The 27507-nt window shown below is 47.3% G+C and overlaps 1 protein-coding gene across 3 annotated transcripts in view; it reads left to right on the forward strand.

Annotated features, from left to right (window-relative positions):
- LOC132380577 (RNA-binding protein 10-like) overlaps positions 1–27507 on the forward strand; it is a 93275-nt gene that overhangs the window by 39675 nt on the left and 26093 nt on the right. For all 3 annotated transcript variants that reach the window (XM_059949488.1, XM_059949490.1, XM_059949489.1), the window contains exons 2-6: positions 16073–16154; positions 16909–17095; positions 19730–19903; positions 21758–21827; positions 25725–25798. In XM_059949488.1, coding sequence (XP_059805471.1) covers positions 16138–16154; positions 16909–17095; positions 19730–19903; positions 21758–21827; positions 25725–25798 — 522 coding nt within the window. In that variant the 5' untranslated portion in view covers positions 16073–16137. The remainder of the gene's footprint in view (positions 1–16072; positions 16155–16908; positions 17096–19729; positions 19904–21757; positions 21828–25724; positions 25799–27507) is intronic.

The raw sequence follows: 27507 nt of genomic DNA on the forward strand, positions 1-27507 counted from the left end.
GTCAGGATGTTTTCAATAGTACATCTGTAGAAGTTTATTAAGTGTGTTTGGTAACAAGCTGAATTTCCTTAACGTCTAAGAAATTAGTAGCAGAGGACCCTGCTTCCCTGTGATTGCATGTGTGTGCTCCTAGGACTGGCATCCAAAGTGTTAATACCCAGTAATTTAAAGCGACTGACCACATCCACTACCAATTCAGAATCGGGTTTATTATTACTGGCATGTAAGATATAGGAGCAGAAGTAGGCCATTCCGCCCTTTGAGTCTGTTCCGCCATTCAATCATGGGCTGATCTAATTCTTCCAGTCATCCCCACTCCCTGCTTTCACCCCATACCCTTTGATGCCCTGGCTAATTAAGAACCAATCTATCTCTGCCTTGAATACACCCAATGACTTGGCCTCCACAGCTGCTCGTGGCAACAAATTCCACAGATTTACCACACTCTGACCAAAGTAATTTCTCCAGCTCACTTCTGAAAGGACGTCCTTCAATCCTGAAGTTGTGCCCTGTTGTCCTAGAATCCCCTACCATGGGAAATAACTTTGCCATATCTAATCTGTTCAGGCCTTTTAATGTTTCTACAGGAACCGCCGCCCCCAGGAGCTGCCAGACGTTCCTCATACAGTAACCCTTTCATTCCTGGAATCATTCTGGTGAATCTTCTCTGAACCCTCTCCAATGTCAGTAATCCTTTCTAAAATAAGGAGCCCAAAACTGCTCACAATACTCTAAGTGTGGTCTCATGAGTGCCTTTTTGAGCCTCAACATCAAATCCCTGCTCTTATATTCTATACCTCTAGAAATATATGCCAGCATTACATTTGCCTTCTTCACAACCAACTCTGGAATTTAACCTTTAGGCTATCTTGCACAAAGACACCCAAGTCCCTTTGCATATCTGCATTTTGAATTCTCTCCCCACCTAAGTACGTCTGCCCATTTATTTCTTCACCAAAGTACATGACCAGCATTGTATTTCATTTGCCACTTCTTTGCCCATTCCCCTAAACTATCTAAGTCTCTCTGTTTCCTCGACACTATCTGCTCCTCCACCTATCTTTGTATCATCGGCAAATTTAGCCACAAATCCATTAATACTGTAGTCCAAATCATTAAACTACATTGTAAAAAAAAAAGCAGCAATCCCAACACCTCCCCTGTGGGGAGCTCCACTGGTAACCAGCAACCAGCCAGAATAGGATCCCTTTATTCCCTCTCTCTCTTTTCTGCTGACCAGTCAGTGCCTCACCTCTGTAATGCCATGGGCTCTTATCTTGCTAAGCAGCCTCATGTGCGGCAGCTTGTCAAAGACCTTCTGAAAATCCAAGTACACCACATCTACTGCCTCTCCTTTGTCTACCCTGCTTGTAATTTCCTCAAAAGAATTGCAGTAGGTTAGTCAGGCAGGATTTTCCTTCAAGGAAACCATGGTGACTTTGGCCTGTCTTGTCATGTGCCTCCAGGTATTCTGTAATCACATCCCTAACAATTGATTCCAATAACTTCCCAACCACTGATGCCAGGCTAACAGGACTATAGTTTCTTTTCTGTTGCCTCCCACCCTTCTTAAATAGCGGAGTAACATTTGCAATTTTCCAGTCATCCGGTACAATGCCAGAATCTTATCAGTTCTTGAAAGATCAGAGTCAATGCCCCTGCATTCTCTCCAGCTACTTCCTTCAGAACCCGAGGGTGCGTTCCATCAGGTCCCGATTTCTCCACCTTCAGACCATTAAGCTTCCTGAGCACCTTCTCTGTCGTAATTTTTACTGCACAAATTTCACTTCCCTGACACTTTGAATGTCCGGTGTACTGCAGATGTCTTCCACTGTGAAGACTGATGCAAAATACGTGTTCAGTTCCTCTGCCATCTCTGCATCTCTAATTACAATATCTCCAGCATCATTTTGCATTGGTCCTATGTCTACACTTGACTCTCTTTACCCTTTATATACTTAAAAAAGGTTTTAGTATCTTCTTTGTATTAGTCACCAGCTTCCACTTATAATTTATCTTTTTTTTCCTAATGAACTTCTTAGTTTCCTTCTGCAGGTTCTTAAAAGCTCCCCAATCCTCTATCTACCCACTAGCTCTGGCTTCCTTGTATGCCCTCTCTTTTGCTTTTTTTAAAAAAATTTTTTATTAGTTTTTCAAAACATTTTACAAATTAAAAACCCCAAATCCCAATGAGGAACATTAAAACAGTGCAAAATTAAGCATACAATAGCAATATGCTACAAAGGAAGAGAATTTAACAAAAAAAAGCACCTAAATTAAAGACAAGTAAGCTTAGTGTCCTCCCCAAGCCCCACAACGCAAGAAAAAACAGCAACTCCAGACCAACCACAACACAATATAGAGAGTATAAGTCAGGACAACCAAACTCCCAGACTGTGAATACACTCAGCAACAGAGGGTAATAATGCCTTCTACCAGAGGAAAAAAAAGGAGCTGAAAGCAAGGGACCGAAAAGAAAAAAACCCTAGTCAAGAGGAAGGTTATGAAAGTACTCGATAAAAGGTCCCCAGACCTTATGGAACTTTAGGTCGGAATTGAGAACCGAATAATGAATTTTTTCGAGGTCCAAACAGGCCATGATGTCGTTAAGCCATTGAGCATGAGTGGGCGGGGCAACATCTCTCCATCTGAGGAGGATCAAGCGTCTAACCAGGAGAGAGGCAAAGGATAATATTTGGCATGGTCGGACCCAGACATAAATCTATTTCGCCTCTTTTGCTTTTACTTTGGCTCTGACTTCACTTGTCAGCCATGGTAGTGTCCTTCTTCCCTTGAAAATTTCTTCTTACTTGGAATATATCTGTCTTGCACTTCCCTCATTTTTCACAGAAACTCCAGCCATCGTTGCTCTCCTGTTCTTCCTGCTAGTGTCCCTTTCCAGTCAACTACGGCCAGTTCCCCTCTCATGCCATTGTAATTTTCTGTATGTGGTGAAATTTATTAAATTTGTGGCAGCAATGCATAATAATAGAGAAGAACAATTCCTAAGTGAATAATTCCTATAAGTATAAATAGAATAAAGTGTGGTACTGTTCGTGGATTCAGAAATCCGATGGCAGAGGAGAAGGTACTCCTGCATCGTTGAGTGGGTGTCTTCTGCACCTCCTTATTGAGAAAATGGAAAGTGGTGGGGGTCCTTAATGATGGCACTGCCTCTTGATCTTTCCCCAGTGTATACTGGCACTTGCTTACGTTCCTCGCACACCCACTTCCTGTCATCAACAATCAGCTATTTAGTTCATTGCAAGGTGATGGGAAGATGGAGTTCAGGCAGCATCTGTGGAGGGAAATGGACAGCCATGACAGCCTCCAACTTTCTGTGTGTTGCTCCAGGCTACAGCATCTGCAGCCACTTCCCTTGGCAGTCTGTCAGTGCTGTCCCACCTTTCATCACAGTTGGAGAAAACAGATAGCTTCAGTACATTTGGAAGGGGCACAGTGACTTGTTGAGGCGGTGGTGAGGCAAGGCCGTTGGAGGGACTAAAATGGTGCAATTTCAAAACAAGGGTATGGGGGCAACATGGTGGAGCTAGCCCGTGTGGTTCGGCAGACCCAGGGTGGATGAATATTCTGGTGCCGTGTTTATTTTCACCCACTCATTCGACATGAGTGATGTTGAAGGAACTCGGTAGGTCAGGCATGGCTTCAGGCTGAGACCTTTCATTTCACCAGGATGTGAGATGTGTCATTATTTGACACAGTATTTCACGCTTAATTATTTGATTTGGAACATGCAAAGATACAGAATTACAATGAATTCTAAATATAAATTTAAAAAAAGGAGAAACCTGGTGGAGTTCATGGACCATCTGGAAGTCTGATGGAGGGGAGGAAGCTGTTCCTATGACATTGAGTGTGTATCCTCAGGCTCTTGTACCTCTTCTCTGATAGTAATGAGAAGAGTGCATGTGAGGATCGTTGATGCTGCCTTCTTGAGGCATCACCTTTGAAGATGTCCCTCACTGCTGGGAAAGCTTCCAAAGTAAATTTATTATCAAAGTAAAGATACAAACTAAGATTAATATACAAACTAAGATTAATTTTCTTGTGGGCATATTCACATCCATAATAGAATAATAACCATAATAGAATCAATGATCTATCAGCTTGGGTGTTCAACCAGTGTGCCAAAGACAACAATATGTACAGATAGATACTTTATTGATGCCAAAGAAAATTACAGTGTCACAGTAGCATTACAAGTGCTCAGATATACAAAGGTTAGAGGAGAAGGAAGAAAGAATAAAAAAAATAAGTTAGCACAGTCTAACAGGAGGAAGTCATCACTTCCCCAGCTATAGGTTGACTCATTATGGAGCCGAATGGCCGAGGATAAGAATGATTTCATACAGCGCTCTTTGGAGCAGTGCAGTTATCTTATCCTATTACTAAAAGTGCCCCTCTGTTCAGCCAAGGTGGCATGCAGAGGGTGAGAGATATAGTCCAGAATTGCCGTGGGGTCCTTTGTTCTACCACAGCCTCCAGTCTGTTTATTGACCCTTTTGGCATTGAACGCCATTACCTCAGCACACCGCTGTATAAAAAGTTGTACTGGCGACAGCAGACTGGTGGAACACTTGAAGGAGAGGCCTGCAAAGAGCCTCGGTCTCCTCAGGAAGTAGAGGCGACTCTGGCCTTTCTTGTACAGAGCCTCTGTGTTGGTGCTGCACCCAAGTTGTGGTCTAGGTGCATCCCAGGTACTTGTAGGTGCTCACCACATCCACATCCTCACCATCAATAGTAACGGAGCAGTGCAGGCTTAGTCCTCCTAAAGTCCATCACCATCTCCTTTGTCTTGCTGTTATAAAAAGAAAGAAATGATAAGTAATAAATATTGAGAACGAGATGAAGAGTCCTTGAAAGTGAGTGTGACAAGTGAAGCATTCCTACCACCCTAGACATGCCGTCTTTTCATTGTTACCATTAGGAGCCTGAAAACACACACACTCGATGATTCAGAAACAGCTTCTTCCCTTCTGCCATCCGATTTCTGAATGGGCATTGAACCCATGGACACTACCTCACTTCTATATTATTCCTATTTTTTAACTAGTTATTTAATTTAACTAATACATATATTTACTATAATTCTGTTTTTTCCCCTCTATTGTTATGCATTGCTATGAACTGTTGCTGCAAATATGACATTTCATGACACATGCCAGTGATATTAATCCGAATTGCAGTGGAGAGGTCAGGAGCCTGATGATTGAGGGTTAGTAACTTTTCCTGAACCTGGTGGTGTGGAGTCTCCTGTACCATCTTCCTAATGGCAGCAGTGAGAAGAGAGCATGTCTTGGGTATTGGGGGTCCCTGATGATAGATGCTACTTTCCTGCGACAAAGCTTCCTGCTCAGTGGTGGAGGGGGGCTTTACCCATGATGGACTGGGCTGTATCCACTACTTTTTGTCGGATTTTCTGTTCAAGGGCATTGGTGTTTCCATACCTGGCTGTGATGCAGCCAGTCAGTATACTCTACATGTGCCTGAGATGGAGCTGACTGAATCTGCAACCCTCTGCAGCCTCTTGTGACGCAGCCAGTCAGAATGGGCTCCAGTTGCTTTAGCCTGTATCAGTCTCATATACTATAAAGCAGTGGGGAGGTGTGGTCAGTTATGCTACATTCTGATCCTGGAATATGTGCCAGCAAAGGATTCGGGACAAACGTTCCCAGTGTGCAAAAGTTAACCTTGTGGGAGATCCCCTCTGACTTTCCTGGAGCAGCACTTGTCCTTGCTGTCGTCCCTTGGTCCTAACACAGCGACCATCTTGTCAGGGTAAATGATGACCCACTCAGGACTGAGACAACACCACCATACAGGAGGCTGTTCATGTTCTCAATATAATTTACTTTTTTTTGTATTTGCAGTCTATCATCTTTTGCACATTATCAATCTTTGTTTGTAGTTTTTCATTGATTCTCTAGAATTTCTTTGTTCTACTGTGAATGCCTGTGAGAAAATGAATCTCGGTCATATGAACATGTTTTGATAATGAGTTTACCTAAACTGAGAATCTATCCCAGAGGTTGGGGTTGTCCATACCTTGTGCATTTAGGGCACGGATTGACAGGTTTTCTTCCATGTTAAGTGGGTCTAGTGTTTCAGCTTGTGATTGGGAGGTGCATAGAAGGGGAATGAGGGGAGAAGAGGGAGGAATCAGGAAGGGAGTGGGAGTTGAGGAGATGGTAGAGGAGCTGGGAGTGAGGAAGAGGGAGGGAACCGAATCAAACTCTCAGAAGTTGCAGGGCTCGAGTGACTCTTGTCGACACTTGACTCTGAAGCAGGTTGTGCTCACATTGAGCTGTCACCAAGCTTTTATCTTGGACTCACAGGGCCATTAACCCCTTGAATCTACACTTTTCACCCATCAGCCTCCATCATCTACTCTGTGTTGTCCTCACCATTGGATCCATTGTGTAGACTTACACCAGTTCAAAAGTTCCTCTCCTCCACCTTCCTCGTGGGTATCTGAATGAGGGCCAGTAAATCTCTCAATTTTCACCGTTCGCTCTGAACTTGAGTAGTTATAAGCAGACCGTACTCGAGCAGATGAACACCTGGGACTTGAGCTTCAGGATGCAAGGGACTTCATCAATGCATATGAGGAAGGGGACCTTGCACCAAGCACCTGAAAGTCATAGGTTCCTTAGCCAATCTGCGCTCTGACACTGTCATTGTAGGCCGCTTTGCTTACCAGGGAGTGGGGAGAGAACCAACACAAAGATACAGTGAGAAGATCCCCTCTCGTTGATCACGTGGATCAAATCATCCAGTGCATTGAGGAACAACAAGGTACAGCAATAATAATGCAGAATAAAATGTAACAGCTGCAGAGAAAGTGCAGTGCTGGTAAAACAAAGGGCAAGGTTATAACAAAGTAGGTGTGAGGTCAAGGGTCCATCTTAAAGTACTATTTGGAGTACCATTTAACAGTGGGATAGAATCTGTCCTTGAGCCTGATGGTACCCTTAGCCTAATGAGGAGGAGAGAGAATGTCCAGGGTGGGTGGGGGTCTTTGATTATATTGGTTGTAGCGGGAAGTGTAGACAGAGTCCGTGGAGGGGTGGCTGGTTTCTGTAATGTCCACAACTTTTCTTGTCACGGGCAGAACCGGTGCCATACTGAGCCGTTATGCTTCCAGACGGATATGAGATTCTACAAATCCAGGGCAGCGCGCACAGAGTGCTGAAGGAAGTCAGCGTGTTGGGCAGCATCTATGGAGGGGAATAAATAGTTGACGTTGTGGGCTGAGGCCCTTCATCAGGACCAGCATTTACCATGTGACGTGTTCATATAGGATGCTTTCTTTGGTGCACTGTGCACCTGGGGAAATGAACATTGAAGATGAGAGTTTTAAAACCGTGGCTGAGAGCTGGTTGTTCAGCAAGAGTCAAGGCGATGAGTAAGAGTGCAGAGAGAGCTTTGGATAAGAACATGTATAGCCAAGGTGTAAGAGAGCATTAGAATGGAAGTGTACCTTTGCAAGTTGGAGTTCCTGGCAACACAGGTAAACGTGATGGTGCAGAAGGGGTTTTGCATTCTTGCTTTCATTAGTCAGTATATAGACTCAGGACTTGGGATGTCGTGTCACAGCTATACAAGACTTTGCCACTTCTGGGAATCCGGGTGCAATTCCGGTCCCCCCTGTATAGGAAGGATGCATTAAACTGGATGCACGAGAATGTTACTGGGAGAGAGCTGGGGTTATAAGGAGACTGGATACCCCACCCTGGAGTGTAGGAGTCTAAGGGGTGACCTCGTAGAGGTTTATAAATACAAAGTTCTGCGGATGCACAGAACCAGAGTCACGTGTTCTGTGGAAAAGAGTAAACAGTTGACGTTTTGGCCAAGACCACTAACCAAGTCCTGATGAAGGTTCTCAGCTTGAAACATCAACTGTTTAATTCCTCTCCATGACCTCCTGAGTTCCTCCAGCATTGCGTGTACAGAGATTTATGAATTCATGTGGAGCATTGAAAACATTGTCTTGTCCTCAGGTTTGGGGGGGGGGGCGGGGAGGTTCAAAACTAGTGGGCATAGGTTTAAAGTAGGGGTAGAGACTTGTAAAACGGGTCTGGGGGGCAAGTTCTTCACCTAGAGCAGGGATTCCTTACCTGTTTTATGTCATGGAATCCTATTGTGAACCCCAGGTTGGGTACCCCTGATAATGAGGTAGAGGAATAAGGTAAATAGAACATTTAAAAGGCATGTGGACAGAAAACATTTAGAGAGATACAGGCCAAATGCAATAAACAGAGCAGGCTCTTGTAGCCAACTTGCTTGGCACAGATGAGTTGAGCCAAAAAGTCTGTTTTCAGTGCTGTGTAACTCTTTAGAAATTTACCTTGCTGCTCCAGAAAACCAATTTGATTTTTGAAAAATTGGTAAATAAAGAGCTTGACTTGCTTTTGTATACTCTCTCTGAGTTGGTATTTCATTATGAGCACTTAGTCATAAACCATTGTCAATAATAAAAAAAGTTACAGCAATGTGATGGGGAATTCAGCCCACGGGTGACCATAATATTGGTGAATAGATCTTGGCTCTGTGTTGCTGAATGTTAACTGGACCAACTTTCAGATGCACAGTAAACTCCATATGACCCGCATCGAGATTCTTGCAAGAATATGCACTCATACCCAGTGGCCACTGGATGTATATTCATGGTCTCCTGCTGTTGTAGCTCATGCACTTCAGGATTCAATGTGCTTTGTGTTCAAAGATGCTCTTCTGTAATGTGTGGTTATTGAGTTACTGTTGATTTCCTGTCAGCTTGAACCAGTCTGGCCATTCTCCTCTGAGCTCTCATTTTCATCCACAGAATTTCTGCTCACTGGGTGTTCTTTTTTTCTCCCCCACCATTCTCTGTAAACTCAATACCGTTGTGTGTGAAAATCCCAAGAGATACTCAAACCACCCCATCTGGCACCAGCAGTCATTTCCCGATCAGTCACTTTGATCACGTTCCCCTCCCCCCGTACTGAATGACAGCTGAACCTCTTGACCATGTCTGCATGCTTTGATGCATTGAGTTTTTGCAACATGATTGGCAGATGAGCTATTTGTATGAGCACACAGGGTACTGGTGTACCCAATAAAGTGGCCACTGAGTAAGTGTGTGTGTTCTGTGCGAACTTCATCACTGACAGAATTGGTTAATTATTGTCACATGTGCCGAGGTGGTGAAAAGCTTCTCTTTCATACTGTTCAGACAGAACAGTAAACAATGTCCTTACACAGTACATTGATGTAGAACAAGGTAAAACACGAACAGAATGCAGAATAAAGGGCAACAGTTTCAGGGAAAGTTGCAGTGCAGGCAAACAGTAAGGTGCAAGTCATAACGAGGTAGATCATGAGGTCAAGAGCCCATTTTATCGTACTGGGCAGGTTCATTAATGGTCTGAAGAGTGGGGTAGAGCTGTCCTTCAGCTTAGTGATCCTTGCTTTCTGGCTTTTGTACCTTCTGCTCGATGAGAGGGGGAGAAGAGACGATGTCCACGGTGGAGTCTTATCATTTCCTTTCCAAACATTCCGGTCTTTTTCCTGTAAAGATGAAGGACAAATCCCAGCCTGTGTGTAGAGTGCACTGAACCCACAGAGGTCAGGCAGCAGGTGTCTTTTGCCACTTATCACCAACGAGCTTCCCATTTGCACACCACCCCGAGAGTGAATTGATTTATTATTCACCTGTAACCCATATATTGTGTTAAGTTCTGGTCTCCGTGTTACAGCTCTTGTGCGGAGGAGTGGATTGGAGGGCTGGTGTTCTTGTTGTGTTTTGTGTGTGGGAGGGGGATTTGGGGGTCAATGTTCTTGTGTTTTGTGTGTGGGAGGGGGATTTGGGGGTCAGTGTTGTGTTTTGTGTGTGCGAGGGGGATTTGGGGGGGTCAGTGTTGCGTTTTGTGTGGGAGGGGGATTTGGGGGTCCATGTTCTTGTGTTTTGTGTGTGCGAGGGGGATTTGGGGGTCCATGTTCTTGTGTTTTGTGTGTGGGAGGGGGATTTGGGGGTCAGTGTTGTGTTTTGTGTGTGCGAGGGGGATTTGGGGGTCTATGTTGTGTTTTGTGTGTGCGAGGGGGATTTGGGGGTCCATGTTCTTGTGTTTTGTGTGTGGGAGGGGGATTTGGGGGTCAGTGTTGTGTTTTGTGTGTGCGAGGGGGATTTGGGGGTCCATGTTCTTGTGTTTTGTGTGTGCGAGGGGGATTTGGGGGTCCATGTTCTTGTGTTTTGTGTGTGGGAGGGGGATTTGGGGGTCGATGTTCTTGTTGCACAGTTGCACTGGTTTCAATAGGTACATTTAAAGTCAGAGAAATGTGTACAATATACATCTTGAAACGCTTTTTCTTTGCAAACATCCACAAAAACAGAGGAGTGCTCCAAAGAATGAATGACAGTTAAATGTTAGAACCCCAAAGCAACTCCCCCCTCCCACGCAGAAGCAGCAGCAAGGTGTTGACCCTCCCCAAACAGCAAAAACAACAGCAACCGCCCCCCCCCCAGCACTCAAACTTACAGCAGAGCATCAGTTAATGACACAGACTTGCAGTACCCCAAAGTCTACTTGTTCACCTGGCATTTGACATACTATGGGCTCTCTCTCCTTAATAAGGGAATAAGAGATGTTTCACAGCGAAGGGAATCGTAACAAAACAACTGGCTGGTTTCAGAATTATCACCAGCATCTGACGAGAAATTTGTCAGCAGCAGTTCAGTGCAATACATAATCTAGCAGAGAAGAGAAATAATAAATAAACAAGTCAATTACATATATTGAATAGATTAAAAAATTGCAAAACAGCAATACTGTATATTTATAGAAAGAAAAAAAAAGTGATGTAGTGTCCAAGGGTTCAATGTCCATTTAGGAATGGGATGGCAGAGGGGAAAAAGCTGTTTGTGAATCGCTGAGTGTGTGCCTTCAGGCTTCTGTACCTCCTCCCTGATGGCAACAGTGAGAAAAAGGCATACCCTGGGTGCTGGAGGTCCATGGTAATGGGCGCTGCCTTTCTGAGACACTGCTCCCTAAAGATGTCCTGGGTACTTTGTAGGCTAGTGCCCCAGATGCTGACTAGATTACTGCAGCTTCTTTCGGTCATGTGCAGTAGGCCCTCCATACCATGCAGTGACGGAGCCTGTCAGAATGCTCTCCATGGTGCAACTATATAAGGTTTTGGAGTATATTTGTTGACGTGCCAAATCTCCTCAAATTCCTAATAAAGAATAGTCGCTGTCTTACCTTCTTTATAACTGCATCGATGTGTTGGGACCAGGTTAGATCCTCAGAGATCTTGACACCCAGGAACTTGAAGCTGCTCACTCGCTCCACTTCTGATCCCTCTATACTTATGGTGTTAAAAGTCTGTTGTGTCGCTTTATCTGAGCTCTGTGCATCTGGGCACACAGTCAGCAGCAGGCCCACTGCTTCCGATCTTTCTTGTTCTCCCGCGGTGGCACCAGCCTGTCTCCGGGGCCGCATCCTTGGGATATGGAAAAGCGGCCGATCATGAGGCCCTGAGAGTGAGTCCCATTCCTGCGAAGAACCCTGAAAGATGGGAAAAAAAAGAGATAGCAAAGATAGCAATAGAGCTGTTTCTGAAGATGCAAACAAAGGAGATGGCTTTTAGTGCCATCATCACTCAGCTCTGCCTCTTCCAGTCCCAAGTTGGAGCAGTCTTCCATTGATTGAAGAAACCCATGCAGTCGGGGTGAACGTACAAACTCCATGCAGGCAGCGGCAGGTAGTTACAGCTGGGTCGCTGGTACTGTAAAGAGTTGTGCTGACCAATACGCTACCATGCCACCTCTGAGCATGATAGGACTAGGCCTTCAAGCGAGCTACATGATAAGAGGCATAGGCAGAGTCGACAGCCAGAGCGGGAATGCCTAATTCCAGTTTTAAACCGTTTGAGGTGACTGGAGGGGGGAGAACAGGAGAGATGAGATATTTTGGTTGTGGAGTAGGGTAAGAGGCTGGTACAACATTCTGTATTCTACAGCCTCACAGAGGCAGGCCGTTCACCATGTCTGCTAACCATTGAGCGTCCATCTGCACTAATTCCACTCTCACTTCTCCATTCACCAACCTCCCCCTGGCTGCTCAGTGGGACGCTGTCCACACCAGGGGCAGTTTATATTAAAATACCAACAGGCACATCCTCGGCATTTCAGAGCAAACCAGAGCTCCAGGGAGCAGCTAACAGGGTCACGGGGGGGGAAGGTGTTGACAGCACACCAACTCTTGTCTACGGTCAGGATCAAACAGGGCCGTGAGCCAGCAAGCATCACAGACTGCTGTGTGCAGTCTATGTTCTTTCCTCATTACCTGGACTGCGTTCAGGAATGAACTGTGCTGCAGCATGTACTGTCACCAGGACTGCAGAGGTTCAGGAGGGTTGCTTGTCCTCCCGCTCCAACAACACACCCCAACATTAACATTATTATCCAAGTACATGCATGTCACCATATACAGCTGAGGAATTTAAGGGAATATCAAGTTAAGAAAGTTCAAAGAATATTGGCTTTCCTAGAGTAACCCCAGACAACAGAATTGAGAAATGACACTGGGATACGGGTCTGTCACTGTATAACACTGGGGTACGGTACCAGTGGGGATGGGTCTGTCACTGTGTGACACCGGGGTACGGTACCGGTGGGGACGGGTCTGTCACTGTGTAACACCGGGGTACGGTACCGGTGGGGACGGGTCTGTCACTGTGTGACACCGGGGTACGGTACCGGTGGGGACGGGTCTGTCACTGTGTGACACCGGGGTACGGTACCGGTGGGGATGGGTCTGTCACTGTGTGACACCGGGGTACGGTACCGGTGGGGACGGGTCTGTCACTGTGTAACACCGGGGTACGGTACCGGTGGGGACGGGTCTGTCACTGTGTAACACCGGGGTACGGTACCGGTGGGGACGGGTCTGTCACTGTGTGACACCGGGGTACGGTACCGGTGGGGACGGGTCCGTCACTCTGTGACACGAGGGTACGGTACCGGTGGGGACGGGTCTGTCACTGTATAACACAGGGTACAGTACCGGTGGGGACGGGCCTGTCACTGTATAACACAGGGTACGGTACCGGTGGGGACGGGTCTGTCACTGTATAACACAGGGTACGGTACCGGTGGGGACGGGTCCGTCACTCTGTGACACGAGGGTACGGTACCGGTGGGGACGGGTCTGTCACTGTATAACACAGGGTACGGTACCGGTGGGGACGGGCCTGTCACTGTATAACGCAGGTCAGCAACCTTTTTCGCCTCTGTGGGCTGGATCGCGTATTAATGAGCGGATGGTGGGTCAGAATTATGCCATTAAAAAAGCTTGAAATAATGGAATTTTCCATTTAAATACATCTAGTTATGTTTTGCCTCAAGGAATAACGCAGGCTAGAAAATAATTTGTGCTTAACCAAGGATGCCAATTAGTAATTAAAGAACTCAGTTTAGTTGCAATTTATTTCAATCAAGGCATCTTTTGAATCTATTAAAAGGACACAAAGAATTTTTAAGCAATGAACATGATGCATTGATTGGTGGTAAATTAAATATAATAAAAAAGAAAATTTTAATGCAAACAGTCGATAAATCAATGCGAAGCTTGATGCTGTTTGTTGCTTGAAAGCTTCTCAATATTGAGAATATTGGTGTTGACTTGTAGATGCCAAGAGCAAGACATTATCCAGATGGGCATCAGTCAATCTTGTTCTCAAATGGTTCTTGGTGTTCTTCATGTTTGAAAATAATTACTCACATAGATAAGTGCTGCCAAAAAATTATGCCATCTTTTTTGCATGGTCCACTAAGTTAGGATACTTCCCACAGATGAATATATTTTTTATATAAGTCAAGCACTGACATTTCTTCAGAATGAAATTTCAATCTCAATATGTCCTCACACTGCATCTCAATCAATTCCATGTGAAGAACTTCTGATGCAGTGTCCACTTCCACATCAAATGGAGTAGCAAACAGCTTGAACTCATTTGCCTGCAGGTGAAAATCAGCAAAACGAGATGAAAACTCTTTTCTCAATTCTTGGACCATACTCACAAAGATGTCTGGATCTTGTGCTTTACTTTTTTGAAAGGTGGGAAAATGTGCACCATTTCCTTTTTGAGGCTGGTAATCCCACAATTTCTAACATCTGCTGACATTTCTTCAACTCTCCGTGTGATCGTTCTTGCTGACAGGCATATAGATGCAAATAAAGATTTCTTTTCAGGACAAACAATATTCACCACTGCCAGTAAATATTCTTTGACAAGCTCTCCATCTGCAAAAGGCTTCATCTTTTCTGCAATATGTTTTGAGACTTGGTGCTTTTCTTGGCAAAAGATGATGTTTGTTTTCTGAAACTAGCCTTCATTCACTCAACTTCATCTTTCCTTGCTTGCCCAGTAAACTTGTTAAAATTTCCACCTTGGCAGATCCCGTAAAGTTGCCTGATATTTGCCACTTTCTTCACAGCAACATTTTCTATGCAAATGAGACAAACTGGTTTCCCAACTTGCTTGATGAAGAAGTAATCTCGTGTCCTAGAGTCTTGGAAATTTCGGCACTCAGCGTCTACCTTCCTGCGATTTGCATTCATTGCCATTGGAATTTTTTTCTTCGATTTTATTCCGAAACGCGAGTTATTCAACAAGTATCGTAGCACATGTAAATAACTGGATATTTAAAATGGATTTCTTGTTAAAACACAGTGACGCTGTTCCTGTTTACTAATTTGAACGATCCCATCTGAAAACCTGCACATGCACAGAGAGTATCAAATACATATTAATAAGGTAGTTTGCCTTCCCGTCATTCATTTATACCAGTGTTTGGTTTGGAACAAAACGGAACCTGGGGTCAGTGTAACAAGACAACTTTCATGTCCGTCAGTGTGGTCGCGTGAAACATTCAGAATAAGGAAAAATTGCTCGCGGGCCAGATAAGTATAGTATCCCAGTATTTGCTCGCAGGCCGGTCAAAATACCTTCATGGGCCGTAGTTTGCCTACCCCTGGAACACCGGGGTACAGTACCAGCAGGGACGGGTTCTGTCACTATAGCACCAGGGGGGTCCGGTACCGGTGGGGATGGGTCTGTCGCTCTGTAACACCGGGGTACGGTACCGGCGGGGACGGGTCTCCCTCTGTAACACCGGGGTACGGTACTGGTGGGGACGGGTCTCACTGTGTAACACTGGGGTACAGTACTGGTGGGGACGGGTCTGACACTGTAACACTGGGGTACAGTACTGGTGGGGACGGGTCTGACACTGTAACACCGGGGTATGGTACCGGTGGGGACGGGTCTCACTGTGTAACACCGGGGTACGGTACTGGCGGGGACGGGTCTCACTGTGTAACACTAGTGTACGGTACTGGCGGGGACGGGTCTCACTGTGTAACACTGGGGTACGGTACCGGTGGGGACGGGTCAGTCACTGTAACACTGGGGTACAGTACTGGTGGGGACGGGTCTGACACTGTAACACCGGGGTACGGTACTGGTGGGGACGGGTCTGACACTGTAACACCGGGGTACGGTACTGGTGGGGACGGGTCTGACACTGTAACACCGGGGTACGGTACTGGTGGGGACGGGTCTCACTGTGTAACACCGGGGTGCGGTACTGGTGGGGACGGTTCAGTCGCTGTAACACTGGGGTACAGTACTGGTGGGGACGGGTCTCACTGTGTAACACCAGGGTACAGTACTGAGACCTTTCAGTCTCTGTAGCGTAATTGTGTTTATAACGATAGAGATAAGAGGAATTGAATGCAGCTGAGTGGGTCAGGAATTGGCTGTCATCTTTTGTGGAAAATCAGGTTTGTTTCCACCTTTACAAGCCCTCTCTATACTATCCCCTCCGCTTTCCCCATTTCACTTTGCAGTTGTCTTTCTCAAGTTCACCGAGGTAATTTGTGCTTGTTTCCTGGTTCAGACATTGAGCCGGCATTTACCGGTTGAGTTTTGGGTGGGTGTTGTTTGTTGTTATTCTGCTATGCACAGGGTGGGCCTGTCAGTTATGGTGACTTTATCTATTTTGCAGGAAAGCAGCGAGGAAGACAGCTGTTGCACACCAAAGTTCTTGAGTACACCATCTGTGGGCGAGAGATGGAGTATGACAAACGGTAATTTATTAAACTCAACTGACCATCCCCTCCCCTCCCCTTATGGGCCAGCTCTAATGGTATTCTACAGTCAAACTCCAATAACCTGTTGTTAAACTCGTACTGAATCCCATAGGTGAAGCATCTGGCTGTCCTCCCTCATTGCAAATCTGGGCCCAGCTACTTGTGATGTTCAGTGCACTCTCTAACTTGCAGGGTATCTGCTTGATACCCTCCCTCTGAACATTGTCTCTCAGTTCCCAGACCCCACTTTCCCTTAATCTGACTGGGTACTAGGTCCCGTGATTCCTTTAATTGCACTAGAAACTAGGCCCCACCTTCCCTGTAATCTCAGCGGGGACCAGACACTGCAATCCCTTCAATCTCACTAGGGAGCAGGCTCCGATTTCTCTTTAATCCCACCGGGGACCAGGCCCTGCGATCCCTTTAAACTTGCTGGGGACCAGATCCTGTGATCTCTTTAATCTCAGTGGGGACTAGGCCCAGCAGTTCCTTTAAGCTCACTGGGGACCAGATCCTGAGATTCCTTTAATTTCGTTGGGGTCCAGGCCCTGTGACCAGGTACCCATGGTTTCTCTGCCACTTTCACTGGAGCCCTAATTCCCTTGCTTCCTTTAAGCTCCCCGGGACCTTGGCTCTCGGCAATCCCTTCATTTTTGCGGTTGTGTCCGTGTGTGAACAGTTAGTCTCCACCTCATACTGTCAATAAGAGAAAGGGAAGTAACCTGCCGTGCTTTCCCGTCTCTTCCTGCAGCTCCAGCCGCAGTGAGCGGATGGGACGCTACGGGAGTGACCGGTGCAAGGACGACCCTCGAGAATCCCGTGATAGGCGGGATCATGACTACAGGGACATGGACTACCGGTCCTATGACCCGGACTATGATTGCGACACTGGCAAGGACTACGGCCAGCAGGACAGCTGGGGCTACGACCACTCTGAGGTATGCTTCTGCGCTGGGGGTGGGGTCCTCACTTGGTCTTTTTATACAAGGGAGCTGGCATCCACGCTGCAGCTGTAATGGACATGAGGTAGGCGGATTTGCAGAAGGTGGTTTACAGGCCGGAAGACAGCGAGTTACTGCGCTGACAGTTCGCACGGCCACAGGCTCTTGGTGCCAGAGATCCATGGGAGAGGGTCGGTACATTAACTGGCTGTTGTGAATAGCCCACAGTGTGAAGAAGGGGTGGAGTGGCTGGCAACGTTGTGTGGAAGTGACTAATACAAGGGAGCATCAGTTTTGGGTACCACCTGTTCCACTGCTGTTGTTTCGGGTAGCATTGAAGGTTTTCTTCATTGCCTGTTCTGTAACAATTTCCTTTTACTGGTTAAGGTTGTCAGCCCTTAGCTGAACCCCTGAACCTGGAGGACTGGTGGACCACAGTCTGGCCTCTACCCTTTGACCTTTTGATTTGGGTGACCCTACCCTGAGTCAAAACATAAAGCCCTGAGTCCAGCCACCATAGCTCTCTGGGTCACTGAGGCAAACAAACCTCCAAACCGTGATAATTTTAAGGTGATTGGAAGAAAATATAGAGGGGATGTCAGAGGTAGTATTTTTTTACAGAGTGCTTACTGCACTAACAGAGGTAGTGGTGGTGGAATAAGTACATCACAGCAAATGTTCCCAACCTTAGATTCATATACCCCAAGGGGGTCTGTGGGCCCCAGGTTGGGAGCACCTGCATTATGAACATCTGAGACTCCTAGATGGACGTGTGGATGGAAGAAAAGTTGAGGGACCGTGTAGGGAGACTGGTTACATTGATCTAGGAGTAGGTTAAAAGGGCAGCACAAAATTGTGGGCCAAAGGATGTATATTTTCCTATGCGTGTTCTGTGGAGTAACGTGGGGTGATGTGATCTGAGAATAAGATAAGTGGGCATGGAGCAGTTCACTCTCAAGTAAAGTCTGGGTCTGTGGCTCCTGGAGTGGAAAGTACTAGGAGAGACACATGACTGAAGTACATAAAACTTGATAAGGATATAATGTGGACTGCAGTAAACATTCTCTCTTATCATCATCATTATGTTGTACGACATGGGTGATCATGGTCTTTCCATGACTATGATTGTTCTTGGCAAATTTTTCTATTGAAGTGGTTTGCCATTACCAGATTGTCTTCCTGGCGTCAGTGGTCGCATAACTAGGACTTGTGATATATACCAGCTGCTCATGTGACCCTCCACCACCTGCTCCCATGGCTTCACAGTGTCCTTGACGCGGGGGGAAGGGTACTACACCATGTTCAATGGTGACTGGCAGGCTAGAGAAAGGAAGGAATGCTTACACCTCCTTTGGTAGAGACGTATCTCCACCCCCTCCCTAATAAAAGATTTGGATAAAACGCAAGGACTAAGTTTTAGGGTGGTTAGCTGAAATGAGATTTAAATAGCAAACACGAGGAAATCTGCAGAGGTTGGAAATTCAACAAAATGCTGGTGGAACACAGCAGGCCAGGCAGCATCTGTAGGGAGAAGCACTGTCGCTGTTTCAGGCCAGGATGTCAGCAGAGCTTCTCCCTATAGATGCTGCCTGGCCTGCTGTGTTCCACCAGCATTTTGTGTGTGTTGTTTGAAATGAGATTTAGACAGGATCTGAGGGGGTGACCACCTTGGTATTGGTTTATTATTGTCATAGTCTTAAATACTGTCCAAATCATTACATAGTGCATTGAGGTAGAACAAGGCAGAGCAGTAACAACATAGAATAAAGTGTAATGTACAAAAGGTAATTCAGAATCTTATAAAAGCAAGGTAGAAGCTGTCCTTGAGCCTGGTGACAGTGATTTCAGGCTTTTGTAAGTTCTGCCTGATGGGAGAGGGGAGAAGACAGAATGTCTGGAGTGGGTGAGGTCTTTGATTATACTGGCGACTTTACTGAGGTAGCGAGAAGTCTAGACAGTCCACAGAGGGGAGACTAGATCTGTGATGTGCTGAGCTGTGTCTATAACTCCGCAGTTTCTTGCGGTTGCTGTACTAAGTCCCGTTAAATGCTTTCTATGGTGCATCAATAAAAATTGATATGGCTGAAGGTTGACATGCTAGATTTCTTAGCTTCCTCTGGAAGTGGAGGCGCTGGTGACATTTCTTTTCTGTCGCATCTACATGGTTGGACATGGAAAGTCTATTGGTGATGTTGACACCTAGGAACTCGTTGCTGTAGAAAGGAGAATGAATAATCATTGCCCCCCGCCCCAATACCCTTTGAAGTGAATGACATTGAAATGTCTGTTAGCTTGTGTTACGGAAGCATAAATCAAAGCCGTCTTTGTTGAATCACAGGCGGTTCTTATCAGAGAATTCCTTTGTGTTTGTCTTGAACTGGTTGGGCCACAGTTGGAGCCAGTTATTTGCTATTGTATTTCACTTTTTTTTGTTTGAGCATCTGATAAAACAGTATAAACAAAAGATTTGCATCCCCTTCTTGCTTTCTGAAGAACCTGGACTACAACATCTCCAGGTCTAACACTTGCCTCTCTGCCTTCTTGCCAGCCCACTGACTCCCGCTCTTCTCCTTGGCCACTGCAGTTCTCAGCCTCTCACTGTGTTGTGTCTGACTCCCCCACTTACTGTAGGATTACAGAGAGGACGGTGACGGTTACAGAAACTACGACAACCCTGAAGATGCCTTCAGCTTCCCAGGGGATGGGGATTACAGAGACCAAGACTATCGGAATGAGACGGGCGAGGAGAAGGCCAGCAGGATCATCATGCTGCGGATGCTGCCCCCCTCCGCCACCGAGAACGATGTACGTGAGAGAGCAAGGGATGCATGTGGGACGGGGTTCTGAAATTTTGATGCTATGGACCCTTACCAATAACTGAGGGCTCTGTAGACCCCGGCCTGCAGGTTGTGCTGTGAGAAGGGTTTGGCAGCACTGAGAGAAGGAAATTGCAGGAAATATGGTAGCTTTCACAGTAAAATGGACGAGGAGGTTTCCAGTCAGTGTTCAGAAGTGACACTTGTTTTTAAAAAAAACAGTCATATTATCTAGTCACGGCCGTTTTGTTATTTAACAGACACTCAGTGGCCACTTTATTCGATTGAGGAGAGGAAACTGGTGTAGTCTGCTGCTGCTATAGCCCATCCATTACGAGGTTTGATGTGTGTTCAGAGATGCTCTTCTGCACACCACCGTTGTAACACGTTATTTGCCACCTTCCTGTCAGTTTGCACCAGTCTGACCATTCCCCATTAACAAGGCATTTTCAGCCACAGAACTGCCACTCATTGATGTTTTTTGTTTGCCACACCATTCTCTGAAAGCTCTAGAGCAGGGGCTCCCAGCCCTTGTATGCCAAGGACCAATACCGTTAACCAAGGGACCCCAGTTTGGGAAGCTCTGCTGTAGACACTGTTGTGTGTGAGAATCCCAGGAGATAAGCAGTTTCTGAGATCCTCAACAGACGTCCCACGTTCAGTGTCACTGAGATCACGTTTCCTCACCCGTTCTGATGTTTGGTCTGAACAGCAGCTGAAGTTTTGAGCACGTCTGCATGCTTTCCTGCATTGAGTTGCTACCACATGATTGGCTGATGAGATATTTGTGTTAATGAACCAGTATACCTAATAAAGTGGCCATTAAGTGTAAAACAGCACAGTAACAGGTCCTATGGCCCAGGATTTCTGAGTGACGCTGAATTAAGTTAAATCTCGAAATCCCTTCATTACTTGCATTTGCAAGTGTCTTTCCACTAGCTTCTTGGTCCTCTCCGTCTGTGTCCCATCACCATCCCAGGCACCCTCCACTCTCTCAAAGGCAAAATAAAAGGCAGCTTGCCGTGCACATCCCCTGTAAACTTAGCTCACTCGCCTTAAATGCCTGTCCTCTGATACCTGACGTTTTGACTCTGGGTGAAAGATTGTGAACAGCTTCCCCATCTCTGCTTCTCATGATGTTATAAACCCTTGTCGGCTGGTTCATCAGCTTTTTGCCATTCAAGAGAAAGCAACCCAAGTTTGTCCAACCTCTCCACTCCAGGCCACATCCTGGTGAAGCCTCCTCACTATCCCTGTAATGGGTGAGCAGAAGTGTGCACAGTGCCCCAACTGCACTTGCAATGTGACATTCCGCCCTTCAACTGGACACCTCGACCGACGATCTTCCCGTGTAGCCCTTGTGGGTATTTTTCTCAGGTGAAGCCTGGCAGACTGAGCCGGAGGGGACAAACACAAAGGGATTCTAGTTCTTTTAAACTTGGACATACATTGTAGAGGAGGTCCTTCTGACCCAGTGAGCAGCACGATCCAACAATCAGGTGGATAATTTACAACAACCCATTGACTTACTGACCGGTTTGTGGGAGGAAACTGTATTATCTGGAGAAGACCTACACGATCATGGGGAAAGATGTACAGATGGTGCTGGTATTGAACTCTGGGCCGTCCTAAGCTTACTGCTGTACTACCTGGGCCACCGTATTTCCTTATCCTACTCTCATTTTCAACCTGCACACTTACAACGATGTCAAGTTGCGACGTTCTTACCCCGGTTTTGGCTGGGCATCAGTGGTCACAAGTTGGGGAGTGGGGTGGTTAGTGAGGCTGTATAGAAACTCCACCAGTCCATCATCGTGTTTCCTTCTGCCATGTCTCCTTTCAGATCCGAATGCAGCTGCAGTATGCCGGTTACCAGCCTCGGGAGGTGCGCCTAATGAGGAATAAATCCTCAGGTGAGATTCCGTTGTGGGTTTTAACTGACGACTTTGCCCCGGCATCCCCTTCCCTCCTACCTTGTTCTGTGGCCCGGATGCGGAGTGGCTCGGACAGTTGAAGTAAACTGTGGTGCTGTTGGTTACGTGTGGTGCCTCTACCAAACGAGGGGTTTGCTGTTGCCTCTTGCTGTGCTCTGTTCAAAGAAAAATCTGAAAAGTACTGCTGTGACATTCATACACGATCTCTCTCCCAAATCTTCCCACCCCTTCTGGTTGAACTTGTTGAGTTTTAAAGTGTTTCAGCTTCATCATCTGAGGTAATGCTATTCTTGTTCCCTGCGTGCCTCAAAGGGATTTCTTGCAAGTCGGAGTTCTGACCATCACCAATGAATTTTGCACAGCCAAAGCTGAGCCCCAGGGGGCTTGTTTCATATGGGACAGAATTGTAAAACAGGGCATTGTGATGGTCTTCACTTGGAATGGCGTGCACAGTTCTGATGATGTGTGGAGGCACCAGAGAAGGTGCATGCAGGTTCACAAAAACAATTCCTACTCAGTGGGGGTGAGGCTCACCTCTGAGGTATGATCTGGCAGAGGTCTTTCAAATCACGGCGGGGGGGGGGGGCAACATTTCACTTTCCTTAAACTTAAGGTAATTGGGGGTTCCAGTCCAGCTGGGAGAGGGGGAATGGAGGGGGTATCCATGGGGAGTCATTGCAAATGGAAAAGTGCAGGAGGAAGAAAGGAACGGAGAACAGGATGACAAGGGGCTGTGAAGGCTGGTACAGAGTGTCCAATACCAGCGGCAAGCAGCTGACGAAAAAGCTGGAGGAATTTCCACTGTGGGAAGTGGGCAGTTGAGAGCCTTCAGTGCGACTGCGCCCACAACCTCAACTCTCTGTTGCCCCCTCCCCCACGGATGCTGCCGTGTCCTGCTGAGCTACAGACTCCAGCATCTGCATTTCATTGTGTCTCCACTTGGCCTGTTTTGTTGAAGCTGGCGGGACAGGACGTGCTAGTGTCGGCTAGGGCCCAGAGAAAGTTCATGAGAATTATCCTAAGAATGGAAGGGTTAATAAACGAGGAGCATTTGATTGCCGAAGTTTAGAAGAACTGGTGGTGGGGGTGGGGAGGTGCTTGTCATTGAAAAATCAAATACCGAAAGGTCTAGATAGAGTGGATGTGGAGAGGGTGTGCCCTCTAGTGACGAGAAGGCAGAGCCTCAGAATTATTGAATGGTGGATCTGTTGAATGGGCCAGATGGCCAACTCCTGCTTCGGTTTCTTACTTTTGCATCTTCTCTGGGGTGAGAGAAGGGGTTGATGGAATGAATAACCCAGCTATTCAGGGCTGATTGATGGAAATCGTTGTCTGTGCCACAGACGCAAAAAGCATGGGCTCTGGGGTTGCAGCTGCTGCCTGTCGGTGCCAGGCATCGGGGATTTGTTGCTGACCTCCTGCGCGTGGAGGAATGTGGTGTTGTGTGTGCGTGGAGCTTGCACGCTCTCCGTTACCGTGCGGCCTGATTCGCCTGTCAGCTACCCACCAGCATCAGAGGGAGTGGGCGGGGGAGCAAAGGGGCAGAATTTTTAATTGAACCGGGATTGTTCTCGGGTGGTTTGATGGCTGTGACAGACCTGGCAGGTTGAAAGGGCATTTCTATGACTAAATGTCAGAAGCCCTTGGAGCAGATCAAGGTGGTGGCCCCCTGGGAATGAGTTAAATATTTGATCCAAGACCCTTCCTCAGATGGGATTCAGTGGATGGGCTGCAGCGTAGGGTTAGTAAGGATTTTCTGCGTACTTACAGCACCAACGTTATGTGGGAGCTCTCGTGAGGCACCTGGAAGCCTGCCTGGCGTTTGCCTGCAGGCCACTACTTCCCCTTCCCATTTGTAAGGTGTGAGGGGCTAAGGACAGAAAGACAATGATTTTGTTAAGAGCAGAGAGGGTTAGGTGAACCATTCTATGTAGACAGTATTCAAACTGCACAAGCCTCCAGCCAGCTTCGCGTGTGGGCCTTCCCTTCCATTCCGCCTTGTTTTCAGTACCTTTTGATCTGACAGCCTGTTTTATTTCTGATCAAGAGATTCTGCAGGTGCTGCAAATTCAAAGTAACGGTGTCAGTCTCTGCCCAAAGCATCATATCCTTACTCCCCTCCATAGATGCTGCCTGCCCTGCTGAGTTCCTCCAGCATTTTGTGTGTTACATCTGATTGGCTGCTCTCATTAGGGACCGAAGGTCAGGGAAGTTGCCAGTGGAGGTAGGAGGGAAGTGGGTAAGTGGACAGGCTGTGAGAGACTGGGCAGCCAGTTGTCACGCGTACCTCTTGCCTCGAGTGGGAGTCAAGGGAGCGAGTGTGACTGAATTACACAGAGGGGATGGCCTCTTTCCAGCTTTGATATGGAGGCAGCTGTAACTTCGATGGCACTATTGAGGGATTGGAATACTGTGCTGCCCCTAAAGCAGGAAGCTACCGTTGTGTTTTTATAAGAAAGTGGCTGCTTTGTGATCAGAATTGAGATTTGCTTTTATTTCTAGGTATATTATCTCAGTTTCTCAAATTGCCCTAAGAGTATTGGTCTGCTCATGTCTTTAGAACTCTTTGTATCTCATTGCTGGCCTAGTATTAGAATCCATGCTCTCCCATATCCTGGACCGTTGGAGTAATGCTGTCCCAGCTCACATCAGTGGTTCGGTAAAAGAAGCCCATCCCTGCACTCCAGTGAGATGTCAGTGAGGTTCAGGCCTGGTCACGCTGCAGTCTGAAAGAGTGCAGAGGAGATTGACGAGGATGTCGCCAGGTCGTGAGGAGGTTGAACGGGCTCGGCCTGAGGGATGACCTTGTCGAGGTTGATGAGATCACGAGGAGCAAGAATAGAGTGAATGCACTTAGTCTTAATCCCACGGTTGGGGCATTGGGTTAAGGTGGGAGGAAAGGGCAACTTTTTCAGGCATGAGTGCATATTCTGGTGAATGTGCACAGTCTTTTCCCTGAGTTGGGGAATCCAGAACCGGAGGAGATCAGCTTAAGGTGAGAAGGGAGAGACCCGACCTGGGTGGCAACTTTTCCACCCAGAGGGTAGTGTACGTGTAGAATGAGCTGCCACAGGAAAAGGTGGAGGAGGGAACATTAATGTCTTTTAAATGACAAAAACGTGGATAGGAAAGGTTTAGAGCGACAGAGGCCCAAGCAGAGACAGATGGGACTAGCTTAGATGGGCAGCATGGCCCGGATAGGTCAAAAGCCAAAGGGCCAGTTTCTGTGCTGTAGGACACAGCTCCTGAAACCTGAACTTAGATGCCTGTCTCTCCTATGTAAGGGAATGTGAATGTTCTCCATCGGATGATTGGTCAGGATGGGTTTAAGGCTCAAGCGGGGAGGAGGGGGCTGTAGATCAGGGATGGCATTTGCCTGGGCTCTGTCCGTGGCTTGTAAGCCCATGGGCCACCTGCCCCCAGAACATCATATTTCCACCCAATCATATGTCCACTGGGCTTCACGGAAGCAGGTCACAAAGTCAGGGACAGTGTGGGCTGGGGCTGAGAGGGCCTTCTGTGGAGTCAAGGGGTGCAGTGGAATCTTGTGGTGTTTGTCTCCACTCCGACTACTAGCAGATGGTACGAGGGGACCTCCCCTGCCCCTGTTCTACAGCCAGGCAAAGATGTCCGCAGACTAAAGGGACCCCTCCACCCCACCATTGTACTTCCGGCTTGCTCTGCTGCGGGGTGTGTGCGTGTGACCGCGTGACGGGGAGGGTGTCCCAACACACCGGGTGCTAGTGTTGAGATTCTGTTTCAATCCTGCCCATGCAAAACAGGGTTTTCTGATTCTGCTGCGTGAAAAATAAAGAGAGAAGGCTCCTTTAATGCCGTGACTAACACACTGCGTCTATATTTGAATGCTGTCTCCAGGTCAAAGCCGTGGTTTCGCCTTCGTGGAGTTTAATCACTTGCAGGACGCTACCCGATGGATGGAAGCCAATCAGGTTGCTTTGCTGCACTTGAACACACAAGTACTGCCTCTGTTAATTGGGAGACCCAATGCCTGACTCACACAGGCCTAAGAGTCGGTCCCCTGAGCTGAGCTGAAGGCGGTCCCCCACCTCCTCCTGATGTGCGCCCCAGTTCCCTCGCCTTCCCCACCAGACGTGCAGAATCCTGACCACACTTTAGGTCCCTCCCCGGGCAAGGAAATCAGGCCTAGCTTTTCCTGTTCCCCCACCACCACCATCCCGCTAGTCCTCCACACAGGATAAGGCTTGGGTGGAGATTCCCAGAGATTCAGATGGGGCAAGGGAGTTGGAGAGATGGGGGGAGTGTTGTGGGTCAGTATTTCTGCCAGTTTTCTCCCTATACCCCCTCCAACCCCCCCACCCCACCCCCTTTGCCTTATCTGCTAACGGATTGAGGGTTGTAGAGAGGAGAAGTGGTCAAGCACCAGGGGGCTGAGAGGTTTGCAGAGCTTCCCTGAGTTGAGCTTCTCTCAAGTGCACGCGACTTCCCGTGTCCCCGCCTACTGGCGTGGAAGGGAGGTCTGGTCTTTCTCTCACTGAACTGCCAGCACCAGCTCTGACGCCGCCCCCACGCCAACCCCAACACCTTTGCGCTCTCTCTTTAGCCAGCCGACTCAATGCAGGAGTTTTGTGTGGGCCAGGCATCAGTGTCTCTTAAGATGTGGAATGAATTGTAATGTGTCAGTACACAAACACACACACACATACACAAACATACAACATTTCTTTTGCCGCAGAGAATATTTACCTTCAAAGTGTGGATAATTTTGGCAGTGTGATTATATTTTATGTCTGTTTTTGTTTTTAAAATGAGTGCATTTTCCCACCATTCTTGTACAAGTTGTAATGCATGGGGGAAGCTTGTGATTTCCCTCTTTCTCTCCCGACGGTACCCGGCAGCTGTTGCACGTTAGGTTTGAGGGTGTGTACTCCCTTGCACGCCCACTTTTCCTCATCCTCACCCCTTCCCCTCCCCTCTCAAATTGTTCTTGGTTGCCAGAGGTAGCCCTGTCGTGGTTCTGTTTTGTCTCAGTTACTCAGTGGTATTTGCTGTGCGGTGTGTGATGGTGCAGAGGAGCTGTCGTGACATTCTTGCAGAGGTCCACACTGATGCTTGGCCTCGTTTGCAGTTTGGCTTCCGCTCTTCCAGCGAGGTGGGGGGATTGGAGAAGGCTGGCAGTAAGTGGAGAAGCCCACTTCCACTCTTTCCCTCTTCTTCTCACTTGGCCTGTTCCTTGGCACGTTCTGGCGTTTGGCCTTGACGGAGTGGCAGAGAGGAGGGGAAGAGGCTTGCTGGTCTGCCCTTCTGCACCCTGGTGGCTTGGTGGATGTGAGACACCTCGGACTGAGATCAGTGTGGAGTTGATGGAATCAGTAGCCTCTCGTGGTGTGACAGTTAGATCTCCAGGTTAACGGCTTTGCGTGTCTTGAGAGTTGTGACTAACTTCTCTCCCTTCGGGAGGGAAAACTGGGAGTGCGTGTTTGTGTGTGTGTGAGAGGAGTAAAACGATTGGAAATGGACAGGTGGCTTTGCTGTCTTTGGCTGGTAATGTACTGATGCCCTGCTGAGTCCCACATAGCCCTGTGTTAGAGGACCCTGCTTCGATGCATGGGTTAGAGAGCGTCAGCCCAGTGACCTCAGACAGAGGGCTATTCTTTATGTAGCTACAGGCACTGAACTC

Source organism: Hypanus sabinus, chromosome 24, assembly GCF_030144855.1.
Source record: "Hypanus sabinus isolate sHypSab1 chromosome 24, sHypSab1.hap1, whole genome shotgun sequence".
NCBI lineage: Eukaryota > Metazoa > Chordata > Chondrichthyes > Myliobatiformes > Dasyatidae > Hypanus > Hypanus sabinus.